This window comes from Acomys russatus, chromosome X (assembly GCF_903995435.1).
Source record: "Acomys russatus chromosome X, mAcoRus1.1, whole genome shotgun sequence".
Classification (NCBI taxonomy): Eukaryota; Metazoa; Chordata; class Mammalia; order Rodentia; family Muridae; genus Acomys; species Acomys russatus.
The window spans coordinates 76,210,772-76,225,405 of NC_067169.1; the positions used below are offsets into that span (position 1 = coordinate 76,210,772).

At 42.4% G+C, this 14,634-nt stretch overlaps 1 protein-coding gene across 4 annotated transcripts in view; it reads right to left on the reverse strand.

Moving 5' to 3' along the window:
* Nucleotides 1–14,430, reverse strand: part of Pcdh19 (protocadherin 19) — a 101,020-nt gene extending 86,590 nt beyond the window's left edge. For 2 of the 4 annotated variants that reach the window (XM_051142577.1, XM_051142581.1), the window contains exons 1-3: nucleotides 12,284–14,430; nucleotides 9,280–9,420; nucleotides 8,275–8,602 (exon numbers count right to left, since the gene is read on the reverse strand). In XM_051142577.1, coding sequence (XP_050998534.1) covers nucleotides 8,275–8,602; nucleotides 9,280–9,420; nucleotides 12,284–14,430 — 2,616 coding nt within the window. The remainder of the gene's footprint in view (nucleotides 1–8,274; nucleotides 8,603–9,279; nucleotides 9,421–12,283) is intronic. The other 2 variants (XM_051142580.1, XM_051142578.1) reach the window with 1 other exon arrangement.
* Nucleotides 14,431–14,634: the final 204 nt, after the last annotated feature.

Below are 14,634 nucleotides of genomic sequence, written 5' to 3' on the forward strand. Positions count from 1 at the left end.
TTCCTGCTGGTTTACACAGGGAATCCATTTTGTTCAGAAGAACTACAGGCTGAGAAGAGGTGCCCTTTATGCTCTGGAAATCAGATTTAGGAGCAAACAATCTAGAAAGCTGAGGCCGCCAAGGCCAGTTACTGGTGGTGCTGAAGGAGAGCAGCTTGCCACAGAACAACGGCCAGATGGGCCCCAGTGTGAGAAGCTGAAAACTGGCCACCCTGGCACTCAGAGGCTTAATGGAGCATCAGAAGACTACGCACATGAAGACAGTGCTTAAGCATCTGACATTAGGAAGCCCTGGTGCTAGTCCACTAATGCTAGGCTCAAGAAGCACAAAGGCTTGACACCAAACTTCTTGTCTGGTACACAACTCTCAAGGTAGCTGCTCCGAAAGCTTGTCAGTCTCATTTCATCTGAAAAATCCCTTCTATCCCTTCACAAATACTCAATTTAAACAAAAATTATAAAGGAATCCTCTCATGTTTCAAAGTAATTTCTAGGCTCTACTCAATCCAGGAAATCCTCATTGACCTGAGGAGGTTTTACATACTAGAGGGAAAAAAGGAATGAACTTTAAAAGAGAAGGTAGAAAGACCTAAAAGCATTGCTGGCAGGTTTGTACCATAGGCATAGTAAGCGTGGAGCATGAGGGGAAAGACTGGGCTGACTAGGGAAAGCTACACATTTTTATTTCATTTTTTCATATCTGTAGCAAATAAAAACTATAAAAATGTGTTAAAGCTACATGGCATGTATCTGTCAGGTCTGGACTCTGTATGTTTTAACTATTATATAGTTTCATTTTTAATTAAGTGAAATTCAAACAGGAATTAACCCAGGAGAGCCAGTTACCTTCCCTGGGAATAAGGAATTTGCCCCAGCTTTCAAAGCTTTTTGCAAATCTTACCAGGGTAATGAGCCCGGCTTTAAACAAACAAAATATGTAAAACTCCAGACTTCCAAAGGAGGTCAGTTAAGCGTTGGCTGTTCATATTACATTAGGATCCTTTCCTGAAGAAGGAATCCACCCTAGGTTTCTTTAAACACAGATGATCACCTTGGGTAGATAACAAAAGGTGTAATTTGCAAAACAAACATGCATCCTGGCAGGTCAGCTTTGCAAGGACACACCTACCAGCCTCCCAGGGAGAAGAGAGGATTGGTGGTCTTCTGTTCTGAATGAGAATGAAATACACTGGGAAGCTGAAAAACTACCATCAAGGTACCTGGCTTTGGCCACAGCTGTATGCACTTGGGCTAGTTATTTGATTTGAGGTGGGAGGCACTGTGCGCAGAAGCCAGGATCTCAAGATGCCCAGGACTCCATTCTCATCTCTTTTGTTTTACTTTTTTCTTTTTTTTTTCTTTTCTTTCTTTCTTTCTTTTTTTATTTTTTTATTTTTTCTTTTTTTTTTTTTTTTATGAGGGACAGTGAGTATCTCAGAGTACTCTGGAATTCACAGTCTAGGCCATGCTAGCCTTAACTTTGGGACTCTTTCCCTTAAGCTCCCTGAAACTGTGGTGACCCAGCTGTCCCACCAAGCCCACAGGACATTTGCCTTTTCTGTAACCACATTTTCATGACAACTATTCCAAGAAGTCTATGGCCCTTTGCGGTCACAGCCAATCTTTTAAGCAAAGCACCAACCCAAAGCCAAAAAGGCTACTTCATAGAAATCCAACTCCTGGAGCTGAGAAAGCCCGTCTCGGCAGTGCCAGGGACTGTTGTTCATCATTCCTGTGGGGGACACAGGCAGGCATTAGCAGAGTGGAATCTGGGTGACCCCACTAAGCAGCCCACGTTAAAAAAAAAATCACTTCTCATACTCAACAGGAAATGAAACATGAAGAGCATTTCCCTCTACTGACCCCTCTGGGACTTTCACTTCAAATCTCTCAATTGTTTGAAGTAAATGAAGCACTCATTAAAGGCCAGCCAGTCACACATCAAAATATCCAGCCTTCTCTCAGGGGTGGAAAAAGGCCGCTCTAGCACCAGCCTCCCACCTCTCAGACCCAGAACTCTTAGACACACGCCTTTATTTATCCACGTATGAGACACTATCTAGCCAGGCTTGGCCTCCCGCAAGCCATGAAAGCTACTAAGACTCATAAGCAAAGGGGTCAACATCTGAAAGTTAAAGCAGGTACCTCAGGTCTACTGCAGGGCCATAAATGAAAGACTCTACGTTGGCCAGGCAGTACCTCCATCTTTTTTCATTTCTCTAACTCCTGCTTATCTATCTCCTACCTGCCAAGTTTGAACAGCTGGGCACAGTATATGGACTCAACAGTAGCAGTAGATCACGGCAAGTTTGGGGAGACAATGGGAAAGCCCTTTCAAACTTTGTAAATCTGATGAACAGAAGAAAAACAGGCTGGACCACAATAGTCCTGCGATAAGAGGAATTCCAAAGCCCCAGGGCTTTCTCTGGAAAATGTCCTGCCTACTGATCCCTGGGGAAGAAAAATCTCAGGATCATTAGCAAGCACTCTGGCTAAGCTCAACTTCAGTGAGGGTGTACTGGGAGAGAGATGATCTCTCAGGTAACCAGTTAATTGCCAATAAGGAATGATAATAATAAATTAGCAAATACTAATGTAAACTAAGTCAGTTCTGCAGCAGTTGCATGGAGACGACAGAGGAACAGTTTATTCTGGAACACAGCTTGCTGCCCGATGCCCACTGGGAGAGGCACTACCTCAGCTAGATGTGAAACTGGCCTAGTAAACATACAGCAGGCAGTGGTAGCCCAAGAATAGCCACTGGTAGAAGTAGAGCCCTTGAGTTTTGAAGCGAGCTCAAGGTGGTGCAGGGATGCTTTGTTTTCTATTGCTTCATCTTGCAGCCTTAGGATGTCTTTTGACCTTTATAGATATGGCTTCAATGAATTCAAGATCCCATAATAACAAGGAACCAGTTTTTTTGGGTTTTGTTTGTTTGTTTTGTCTTGTTGTTTGGGTTGTTCTTTTATAAGGGGGGAGCGTTTTTTGTTTTGGGTTGGTTGGGTTGGCTTAGGTTTTGGGGGGTTAGGGTTGGCTTTTCCAGACAGAGTTTCTCTGTGTAGCCTTGGCTGTCCTAGTCTCGCTTTGTAAACCAGGCTGACCTCAAACTCTCAGTGATCTGCCTGCCTCTGCCTCTTGAGTGCCAGGAATACAGGCATGTGCCACTGCATCTGGCAAGGAAACTTTTTTTTTTAAAACCTAAGCTCACAGAAGGAAATGCTTGTTGGTTTTAGAATTAGTGACGTAAATTTATAATTTAGTGATCTAAAACTGTAAGTGATACTGTGTGTGGTATCCATCCTATGTAAACTGGCTTCATCAGAGTTACTAGGTTTGTATTGCTTTCTGGGTCTGTTGTCAGTCTGACTGGCCTGTGGTTATCCACATTCCAAATTTATTTTTCAAGTCATTGCAAATCCCAATCTTCTTTGTTTTAAGGAACAAAGCATACTGAGAGGTTTCTTTCATTTTTAAATTTTTCTTCAAGACCTAAATCATATTTTATTTTCCATATTTGTCATAACATGGCCATGCATTCAGACATTTTGTAGGCTAACTGGAAGCATTCATTATGCTCCCTGTCATACATAGCCTTGTTCTGCAGATTCTTCCTCTGCTACATTACTACTTATAAAGCTGTTGCACAAACAACTGGAGTAAAACACACACACACACACACACACACACACACACACACACACACACACGAACAAATGTTTCATATCAAAAATGCTACAATTTGCCAGCAAATGGTTTCAAGTAAAAACATAAAGAGAAAATTCAAGATTGAGGGTAAGCCAAAACAGAAATCCCTTGTATCTATGTAGACGTTCTGGAAGTTCCTCCCTACTATCCCTCATGCAGAACAGAGTCAGCTCCAAATCATTCAGCATCAGAAACTAAAAATTGAAGAAGAAGAAGAAGAAGAAGAAGAAGAAGAAGAAGAAGAAGAAGAAGAAGAAGAAGAAGAAGTCTCACAAAAGGTTAAATGTATTTGGACCACTTCACCCATCCTGGAAATGAAAAGAAACAGACTCTACCCAAATCTCCACTCTTCATAGGAAAAAAACATAAGTCCTATTTGTGACATTTAATGACCAGAGCCCCTCCCTACTGACCAAAGGGGCAATCCAAGAATACTAATATATAAAAGAATCACATTTTCTAGAACCCAGTAACACCCACTATTCATGCTTCTAGTCACATAATATCAGAAGGTTAAAAAAAAAAAGCATGACACACTAAAAAATTCTCAGAATAAAATCCAGATATTTTCAGAAAAATACTAGCAAACCTAATATCTTTCTTCTTTTCAATTTCTTTTTCTTCTGTTCTCTCTCTCTCTCTCTCTCTCTCTCTCTCTCTCTCTCTCTCTCTCTCCACACACACACACACACACACACACACACGCTTCATTCATACATAAAGCCTACAAACTAAATAAACTAGGATGCCAAAGAATGTGAATCCAAGTTAAACTATTTAAAAGGTACAAGGCTACAAAAATCCTTCTGCAAACATGAAGACACCTTCCACTTTACCTCCTCATATTTGTATACAAAACCATAAAATTACCATAGCTGACATCTCAAGCAACAGCAGAGGACAGGAAAATATTCACATCTGGTTCTATAGGAGGCTATCTCTGCAGTACAAGAAGTTAAATTCCAATTTTCTAGATCAGTGCTCCATGCTCTTTACCTAACCTACCTAACCACATTCAAAGCCATACTCCCATGATCTTTGACCTGACCTAATTGGAAGGAAACTAAGTTTATACAGGCTAAGGGTAATTAGTGGTAGAGCACTTGACTAGTATACACATAGCTCTTGCTTTGAGCCCTACCACCTAAACAAAAGATACCTTCAATTCAGAACCAAGCCTAGCTAGCTCAGCAGCAAATTTACATTAAAATAATATCTGGGTTGCCTTGAAAGAAGAAATACTAACTAGCATACAAGGGAAGGGGTGACTAAAGCTATCTTTCTGTTGCCTCCTTGGCAGCTGAATCCTTTGAATGCTCTTGGCTCCCTAGCTAGACTGTGAACACTCTGAGGGCAAAAGTTCCTTTCCTCTTATACATATTTGGAATCTCTACACAACCTGCTACATAGCTGGGAGCATTAAGCATTATAAGAAACACTTGGTGGTTTAATATACTGCAGTGGTGATCCACTTCAAAGTCAAGTGCAGTTGAAACAAGGGGCAAGCACAGTAGATCTGAGTCTACTTACTTGTGTAATTACTATTTCAAATAATCGCTATCACTGTACAAATAATAAAAGGAGTGTGTGTCATAAAAGGTACCACAGCAGGAGAATATAATGTGTAGCAACCTTTGGTCCCAATCTGAAGAGTAAGAATGTCAAACATGCTTAGGAAAGGGACACCATCCAGAACTGAAACTGTGTTATTTGTCTGTTTCTCTTAAGTGTTTTATCTTTGCATCACTAGCAAACAGCAGATACAGTGTTTGCCACATTCTAACCATGCAATAAATGCTAGTAGGTTGAGTTAAGAACAAATGAAAAGTGGTTTCATGAAATAACATAAAGGATAATTTTAATGTCATAATAAGACTTAAGAGAAATTTCCGTAGAATCACCTACTTACTACATCATAGCACGTATCATTTGCAGCAGTATAAGTGCTTCATATGTGAAGTAATTCTTGGCTGGATTAGTTAATGAGGAGTATGAGTATAAAGGTAAGAAATACAGCAGAACATTATTACTCTAGGAATCCTACTGCACAATATAGTAACATTTAGCATCCTATATTGAAAACTACTTATTTACATGTGGGCCTCATTTTAGAATATGTATTCATTGCATTTTTATTTTTATGTATTTATTTTTTTGTGTCTGAAACTACAGATCCTAGAGCAGTACCTCACAAGAAACACTCAACAAATATTGGTTGAATAAACACATCAATCATTCCTGTTCTTCCGTAGGTCACACCAAATCTGAGCATTCTATGCCATCAATGTGCAGGGGCTTATAGTATGAAAAGTAGAAGTGTCATTTTCTCTATCCAAAATATCTTGTTGGATGCTTGACTATGAACTTTCCAAAACTATGTACTGGAAATACATATGTAACCTCAGACTAACCCTACATGCCAGAAGGGTGCAATTTTTTTTTATTTGACAAAGGGGGTATCTAGCTTTGAGAGTCAGGGAAAGCAGCATAACTGAGACTTTAGCTTTCTGAAATTCTTTGTTTTACCCTGGCCTTAGAAGAAACCCAGAAAAGACACCAATGATATTAGGTGAACCAAGTAACCTTCTGCTTCTTGCACATATTCAGTAGACAACATGGCTCCTTTTTCTAAGGAAATAGAATTGATTGTAAAATGATCACCAAATCTTCAGGATTCTATATTTTTCTCCATCACCCCCAAGCAATAACAGACCAGCAATCGAATTTGCAATATTCACATTTTTCATCTTCATTATTCAACAATCACTATGAGTCAATAGTCGGGTTACACCATCTTGTAGTATTATCTACATAGAGCCAGCCTAAATTCTTATTTGGTTATAGAGACTGGAAGGACATATTCAAGTGACTAGCCCTTTGCTAATGGTGATTCTTCAATTTTCAAGTAAAATAATACTCTCCATTTTTAGGGACAATTATAAATCACATACACTCTTTACAATTCATAATGTTTTATTTTTTTCTTAGAAAAACTTCTCGAAATAAATGTACCCACTTTTTTAGATAAGGAAACAGAGACTCGGAGAGGTCTCATAGTAAAATGTGACTCCTGGATTCAAAATCATGGTACATTTGATTCTACTACAAACCCTTACCTTTTCATCTCTGTTGCTGAACTATTAGTGGTCCACTGAATCTTTCCAAGCAGTCTATGAGGCCCTAGCAGTATTATGGGTTCTTAATACTTAGAACTGAGTTTTCATGGCACGGCACTATGCTTTCAATAACTCTGTATTCATAGAGTTATGTACTTAAAATTCTGGTCCTTTTGTTGACAGCAGAATATTATGAGTTGCTCAGTAAAAATACTGCTTTTTCCATGCTATTAATTCTGGTAGGAATTATTTTCCAGGAACTAGGAGACACAGAGAAACAATGTAAATGGTCCTAAGCACCCTTTACCTTACAAAACTGAAACAACAACTATGAGTCCATCTTACGTTCCTATGATTGCCTAGGTATGTCAGTCTAAAACATTTCTAAAGGCAGGATGTACTACTCAAACACTTAAGAAGTGTGATGTGCTTTCTGAGTCTGAGCAAGTTCCTTGGCATCTCTAAGCCTTTGTTTTATCTTCCACCAAAGAGAAATCTATTAAGATGTCTCTTTATGAGTTTATAATGAGATGGTGCTTGTGAAGGTACCCTGAAAAACTGTTGAAGTGCACTTGAAATCTGCAGAATAGCTTTCATAGTGACTAGGTAGAAAGCATATCTCCCAGTGTATCAAATTTCCAATCAAAGAGAGACTTAAGCAATTCATAGAAAATGAGATCAACTTAATAACTTGTTTATATCCTTCTACTGGGCCTCCTCCCCCCATTGTCATCATTAACACGGGCATATCACCCTACTGCCCAAAATAATTCAATAACCAACAGACATTTGACCATATTGTGCTTTTTAAAATGTCTCCATGAAAACGGCAAAACTGAAGAGAAACAGTTAATTCAAATACATGGCTACTTCATACAATATTCATATTAGTGGCAGTTTCAGCCTCCTCAACTGTCAAACATAATTACCAGAACTGCTAAGAGCCAACACTGTGACTTTTTAAACATTATTGCTTGTGTCCTATTAGCCATAATCCCAGCAAGATAGATGGCAGAGAACAGTAGTATGAGAAGAAAAAAACAAACCTGGCAGTGGCTTTTAAGATTCTGAACCACAAGAGGAAAGTAGAATTGAAGCATTACAGGGATTCACTCATTTTCAACACTGCTTGGCAACCATAAGCTGCTTTAGTCTCCAAGCTGGTAACACTGGTTTTTTGAGCATGCATAGCTGGCTGCAACAGGTGAAACCATCTCTTAGTATGTTAGGACTTTATGAAGGCATGTCAAGGCTCAGATCATTTGAGTTCAGACTCCCAACACCACCCCTTACACAAATGTTGAATCACTATTTGTCCTACAAAGCACTATCAGCAAATGCAGAGTGTGAAAATGAGCTTAGACAAGGGATATGCCCCCAGAATGGCCTATGGTAGAGCAAGCAGCTCCAGAAGTTCTGGGAAGACCTCACAGAACCACTTAGCTGCACTCACCTCAGGCAGGGGCACACCATTGATGATCAGATCTGGTTGCTGGGGACCCTGGCTGTTGAAGGAATGATGGTAGATATGATTGGCGGTGGTGTTGCGGGTATTCTGGCTCTCCACATTCAGGAAAGTGCTCTCAGAGCGTCGGCAGCCCAGGGGCAGTGTCTGCTGGTGGTAGTCGAAGTAGTTGAGGGAGGAAGTAAGGGAGGAGCAACTGACAACATTCATCTTGTCTGTCTCCTCCACATCCCGAGGTACAAGACGGATGTCATTCTTACTAATTTTTTTCTTCTTACTTGATTTCTTTTGATGCCCATAGGAGTACTCAGCGATTCTATGTGACAGAAAAGGCAGCATGAATAGAACACCTTCCCAGACCATGCACTGATGAATAAACATTAAGCACCCCAGAGGGTTGCACCCCATCTCTGCTTCAGCTCCTTATTCTGATGCATTACATCATCGAGTTTCTCCCTGTGCTTTTTGCATGCGGAAAAACCAACTGAGGGCCATGAAGTGTTCATATTAAACTTACTAACCTCCCACCAACCCCTCCCAAAGAAATTTTTATATATTAGATTTTGAATTTTTCATTGTGAGTGGCCAGTAAGCAGGAGTGGGGGTGGGGAAAGTTGAGCCTATGGGAGAGAGCAAGAAAATGCTCAAATCTGAAGCTTCTCTGGAACCTAGAGGAAGTACTGGGTAAAGTAAAAAAGTAAGTGCCAATTTAACAGGAAAGAAGAAAGAGGGAATTAAGAAAAGCTCTTGCCAATGCCTCCAGGAATTTGTAACTTGGCAAACACCATGGAGCAGCTTCCTCTGTGATTAAACTTATCACTCTTAAACTAGGGTTGAGGTTCAGACCTTTTCCTCCAGTAGCTCCTAGCTTGGCTCATCCACACCCTCCTCCCTGCCCTAGCCCAGCTCCCTTCTACTTTCCACCCTTCCCCCTCCTCTCCTAGAGAAATCTGATAGCCAAACCCATTTGAATGAGGGGAAATGCCTTTTTACCTCTTTCCCCTTAGGCTCACTTTCTCCTCTGCCTTTTTGTCTTGCTCCTCGCTAATGGGAGAAACCGAGATGCAATGCAGACACTTGCTGTTTTGTCCTTTTATAAAACAGCCGAGGAGACAAGTGATGGTTAAACAATTACTGCAAAGGAATTTAAAGGTTAGTGCATTCAGCATCCTTCTCCATTCAGGTGTACCTACAAGCAGCTGTGCTGCAACTGGAACATAAAAAGCTCAATTTAATTAACACTGACACAGACCCAGGAACGTGCAGCAAAGACACCAAGCATTCAGAGACTTGTCAAAAGAAATACATAAAAATGTAGCCAGATTCTCAATGTCATGAATTACTTTGCACATAATGATTTCAGCTTATTGTTTGAGAATTCAATCTCTAAGTAATAACCAGCAAAACAATAAGGTTAATAAATAATACAGGTTGGACTTTACAAGTGAAAGTGTGTCTGTATTCTCACTTGACAAAGCTAGTTGTCAGAATACAAAAAGGGAGCTCAATTCAAGCAGCAATTGCAGATCATCTCATAAACCTCACAAATTAATGCATTTCAGGAAGAGGTCCTGCAGAAGCAAAGAACTAGAAAACCCTGCCTAATCACAAAGAAAGATAGGCTTCTGCTGAATTTTAGGATTCTAAGAAGTCTGAGCAGATGGGGAGTTTGCATATCTATCCATTTCTACCAAGGCAAATTATTGCTTTGTCCCTGGGATCTACCTAGAGCTAAGCAATTTATTTCACCTCACCTTTTTGCTCTCTGCCCAATCTGACTTGAAATGATGGCAAATTGATGATACAGAGGCCAAGGGGCAGATAGAATCCCCCAAATCTCAGGACCAGGGTTACATTTCTTTTCTAATCTGCTTACTGAATCAATGGGAAGTTCTAATCATTTTGTTTACCCATGATGGGTAAGTTTGGCAGTGCCCCATCCAATTATTCAGTGGAGGCATTCATTGCTTGGCCCATTCTGTATTGACCAATTATTTAATTAAACTATACTTCATTAATCGTGAGCCATCACAGGAAAGAGTACTTTACAAAATACACATTTGGGTGAAGTTGGAGAGCACTGAGATTTGCACTTTTTCCCCAATTCAAATGCTCTCTTTCCTGTTTAATGATGTCCCTGGCAAGCTCTCAGAAAGAGCTCTTACTTCTAGTCATGTATCACCAAGAAGTGGCAAAGCCTTTTATATCTTTATTTCAAGCTGATTTCTTTTTCATCATGGGAAGGGTCTTAGGCATTTACTTTATGCTGAGAAAATGGCTTAAAAAGAGTCCCCTTTATCATTATCTCCATATAAATAAAATGTTATTGAGTCTGCATTTTCTCCTCTAAAAATCGCCACTGGCATTCACAGGTTTCAAAGGTAAGAGCAATATTAATTTCCATTTCTCCCATCTCAAGTGACTTGGTACTGAAGGGAAGAAAAGACATGGCCATTTCACTAGTAACAGGATTAAAGCATTTATGAGGCATTGCAGCTGCTCTTTTATGGCACCTGATTGATATTCATGGGTGGTTAGCATTTGTCTACTAACTTGTGTAATGCAGAGAATAGTAAAAGGGAAACAATAATTGCATGGCTGTTACATATTCAGGGAGCTCTGATTCACAGAAGTGTGTATTTCAGATGGTGTCAGATACACATCGGACCTACAGGAACATATTTTGACTGATTAACATGCAAGCACAGATGGTATAAGATACAGTGGATGTGTAGGTGTGTTGAAAGCACACACAACTTAGCTAGAAATAGCAGCATCATTCATTTTCAGCAAAGTAAAAAAATAAATAAAAATAACTCTTTTTTTCAACTGTTTCGATGAGACACTGCTGGAAAAAAAAGAATTATGTGATTATCCTAAGTAGGATTCTAGAAATTCTTAGACTTATTTTTTCTATCAAATTGCCAGGAAGTCTTCAGCAAGAACCTCTAATGTGTAAATCAAGACTTTAAAAATATAACATTACATGCCATTCAAGTTTCTACATTTCCCTCCTCTCTTATTTTTCTTCTCCTTATTTCCCCACCCCCACACACACCCTACACACACTTGAGAGAAACTGTAACACAATATCCCATAGTGACATCCACTGGTAGGGACCAGATCTTAATGCCACAGCACAGTCTTACATTAGAGGAAAGCTTAGCCAACTCCAGAAGATTGCTATTTTACTGAAACATCTGGATGCAAAGTCTTGTCTTTCATTGGGATGTTTGGTCTTCACACACCAACCAAGCAGATATTTGAAAACATACAGATGCCTGACAGAATTTTACTTTGGATAGCCAGATGTCTGGAGACTAGATACAAAATAAGCCAAGAACACACTAAAAACCACTAACGACCTGCTTCCTTACACACTGCTTTCTCTCTTCCTCCTACTGTTTCCCATCATAAATACTCACTCTGAGCACTCCATGGAGTGTATGTAACCCTACAGCAGGACAAGACAGCTGTCAGTACTCCATCTCCTTTCAGGTTTTGTCTGCAAAACACTGTGCTCCAGGAAACCAAGCTCTCAAACCATGATCTGTAGAACTTTTGCGAAAAATATGAAAATCTGTCTCTCTTTAGCTCTCCCTCCTTTTTCTCCCTCCTTGATTCTCCCTCCCTCCTCCTTTCTCTCTCTCTCTCTCTCTCTCTCTCTCTCTCTCTCTCTCTCTCTCTCTCTCTTTTACCTTAACTTCACTGGAGACAGCTGTGCAAATTATAAAATGATAATTGCTTTTCTGCTCATCATCATTATGTGACAGAATCCATTCAAACAGTAAATGATTGTCTTCCAGCAAATTGTCAGATCAAAAGAATTGATCAACTTGGACTGTCACAAACTTTTCACCCTCCACAAAGACGAACTGTGAGTTATGCTGCATGCATTTAAGTGGGAAACAAAAGCACTGAGGGTTTTACACAGACACAAAAACACATATCTTACTCATTCAAAACACAGAAGAAAAGAGAAAAAAGTTGGCTCTACCTGCAGTTGTAGGTCCGGATCTCTTTGTTGTCACGCTTGCACTTGATTGCCACGAAGATCATAGTGACAAAGAGAATGCCGGCAATAGAGCCCAGAGCAATAATGAAAATCAGGGATAAGTTCACAGAGCCCATTGACTCTTGGGCATCAAGAGCTGGGGACAGGTAGATTAGTACAAGGGCAGAGGCAGAAAGAGATGTCTTGCCATGGTCATGGGCTACCACTATAAGCTCATAGGAAGCCTTAGAGTTCTCATTAAAGGTGCGAGTTGTTCTGACTTCTCCGTTGACCTGGTCTATTTCAAAGAAACCTCGGTCACCTTCTGTCATGTCATAGGTGACTCGGCCATTTTCGCCTTCGTCATAATCGTCTGCCTTAACTACAGTCACCAAGTAGCCAATGCCAGAGTTTCGAGGAATGTAGACCTCAGCAGTGCCATTGATCAGAGGTGGGGCGGTGATGACTGGGGTATTGTCATTGACATCGAGGATAATGACCCTCACTGTGGCGTTGCTTTGCAGTGAGGGCAAGCCGCCATCCTTGGCCAGCACCTTGAACTCAAATGCTTTGGTCTGTTCATGGTTAAAGGATCGTAGCGCATATATATCACCAGAGTTGGGATTGATGGAGACATAGGTGAAGACGGGCATGTCTCGCACCTGTGATGGCACAATTTGGTAGGAGACGCTGCCATTGAGACCCAAGTCAGGGTCACGGGCTGACACAGAGAGCAGATAGGCTCCAGGAGTGTTGTTCTCCTGTACAATGACTTGATAGTAAGGCTTGGAGAAGTGTGGGTGGTTGTCATTCTCATCAGTGATGCGCACAGTAAAAGACTTGGCACTTTGCAGCATAGGCACACCGCTGTCTCGAGCCTGAATCGTAAGATTGTACTGGTCATGCTGCTCGCGATCCAGCCTTCCATCAACAAGGATAGTGGAGAAGCTCTCATACTCCTGCAGCCTAAAAGGTACATTGCCCAGCAAGCGGCACTGCACACGTCCATTGAGACCGGAGTCGCGATCAGATACCCGAACCAGGGCAATCACGTAGCCCGGGGGGGCGCTCTCGCTCACCTCCACAAGCTCGCTATTGACCGACAGTAGGTTGATAATTGGCGGGTTGTCATTAGTGTCCAGCACGCTCACCGTGACTTTGCAGTGTGCAGGGATAGAGTTGGGCCCCAGGTCCTTGGCTTGCACATCCAGTTCATACACGTGGCCCTCTTCATAGTCTAGCGCACCGGTGACAGTGACCAGGCCGCTGTGTGGGTCAATTTGGAAGAGTTCACGTGTGCGGTCATTGACATAGCCATAGAAAGAGTAGACCACCTGGCCGTTGGTGCCCTCATCTGGATCGCTGGCATTGAGGCGAATGACCGGTGTATTGGGAGGTGAGTTTTCAGGCACGCTCACTGAGTAGGTGGACTCGCCAAACACTGGGTTGTTGTCATTGGAGTCTGTCACCTTGATGCTGAGGCCAACTGTGCCTAAGTGTGGTGGGTCGCCTCCATCTAGCGCAGTGATGCGAAAGCTGTAGTGTGACTGTGTCTCCCGGTCCAGGCTCTTCTCCACCACTAGTTCAGCAAAGCGCGAACCATCACCCCGTGTCTTTATCTCCAGGCCAAAAAGCTCATTGGGCGTGAGCTCGTAGGTCTGCACACCAAAGCTGCCTGAGTCCGGATCATAAGCACTGTCCAGTGGGATACGCGTGCCGGGGCTGGCTGCCTCAGAGATCTCCAGCTCAATCTGTGCGGCCGGAAAACTGGGAGCATTGTCGTTCAGGTCCTTGATCTCGACCTTAATCACACAAATCTCCATTGAGCTGGACATGACCTCTAGTGAGATGATACACTTGGGGCTCTGGCGGCACAGCAGGTCTCGGTCAATCTTCTGCTTGGTGACCAACAGGCCTGAGCTGGGGTTGATGTCCACCAGGTGCGGAGCGGAGTTGGACACCACGCGGAACGCAGAAGCCTGTCGGGGATCCAAAGCGAAGCCCGCCTCCCGCGCGTCTTTGGCCACATTAGCTATCACCGTCCCGGCGCGCTGCTCCTCTTCTACCGAGTATTTAAGGTTAATCAGGGCAGCTGCCTGTGTCCACAGCACGGCCAGCAGCAGTAGCACCGGCAGTAGGAGAGACTCCATGGCTGCGCGGGGCTCTGCCTGGCCTCGCCTCTCCACTCCCCTCCGAGGCCGACGCCGCCGGCGATCCAGCTTCCCGCCGGCTCGGACCGCCTGTTGCGCGCGTCCCGTGGCCCCGGAGGCCCCGGGAGGAGTCCCGCCCAGGGCGGCCCGGAGGCGCACGGGATGAACCCGCGCAGGCTCCAATGCTGAGGTTGCAGTGGACTC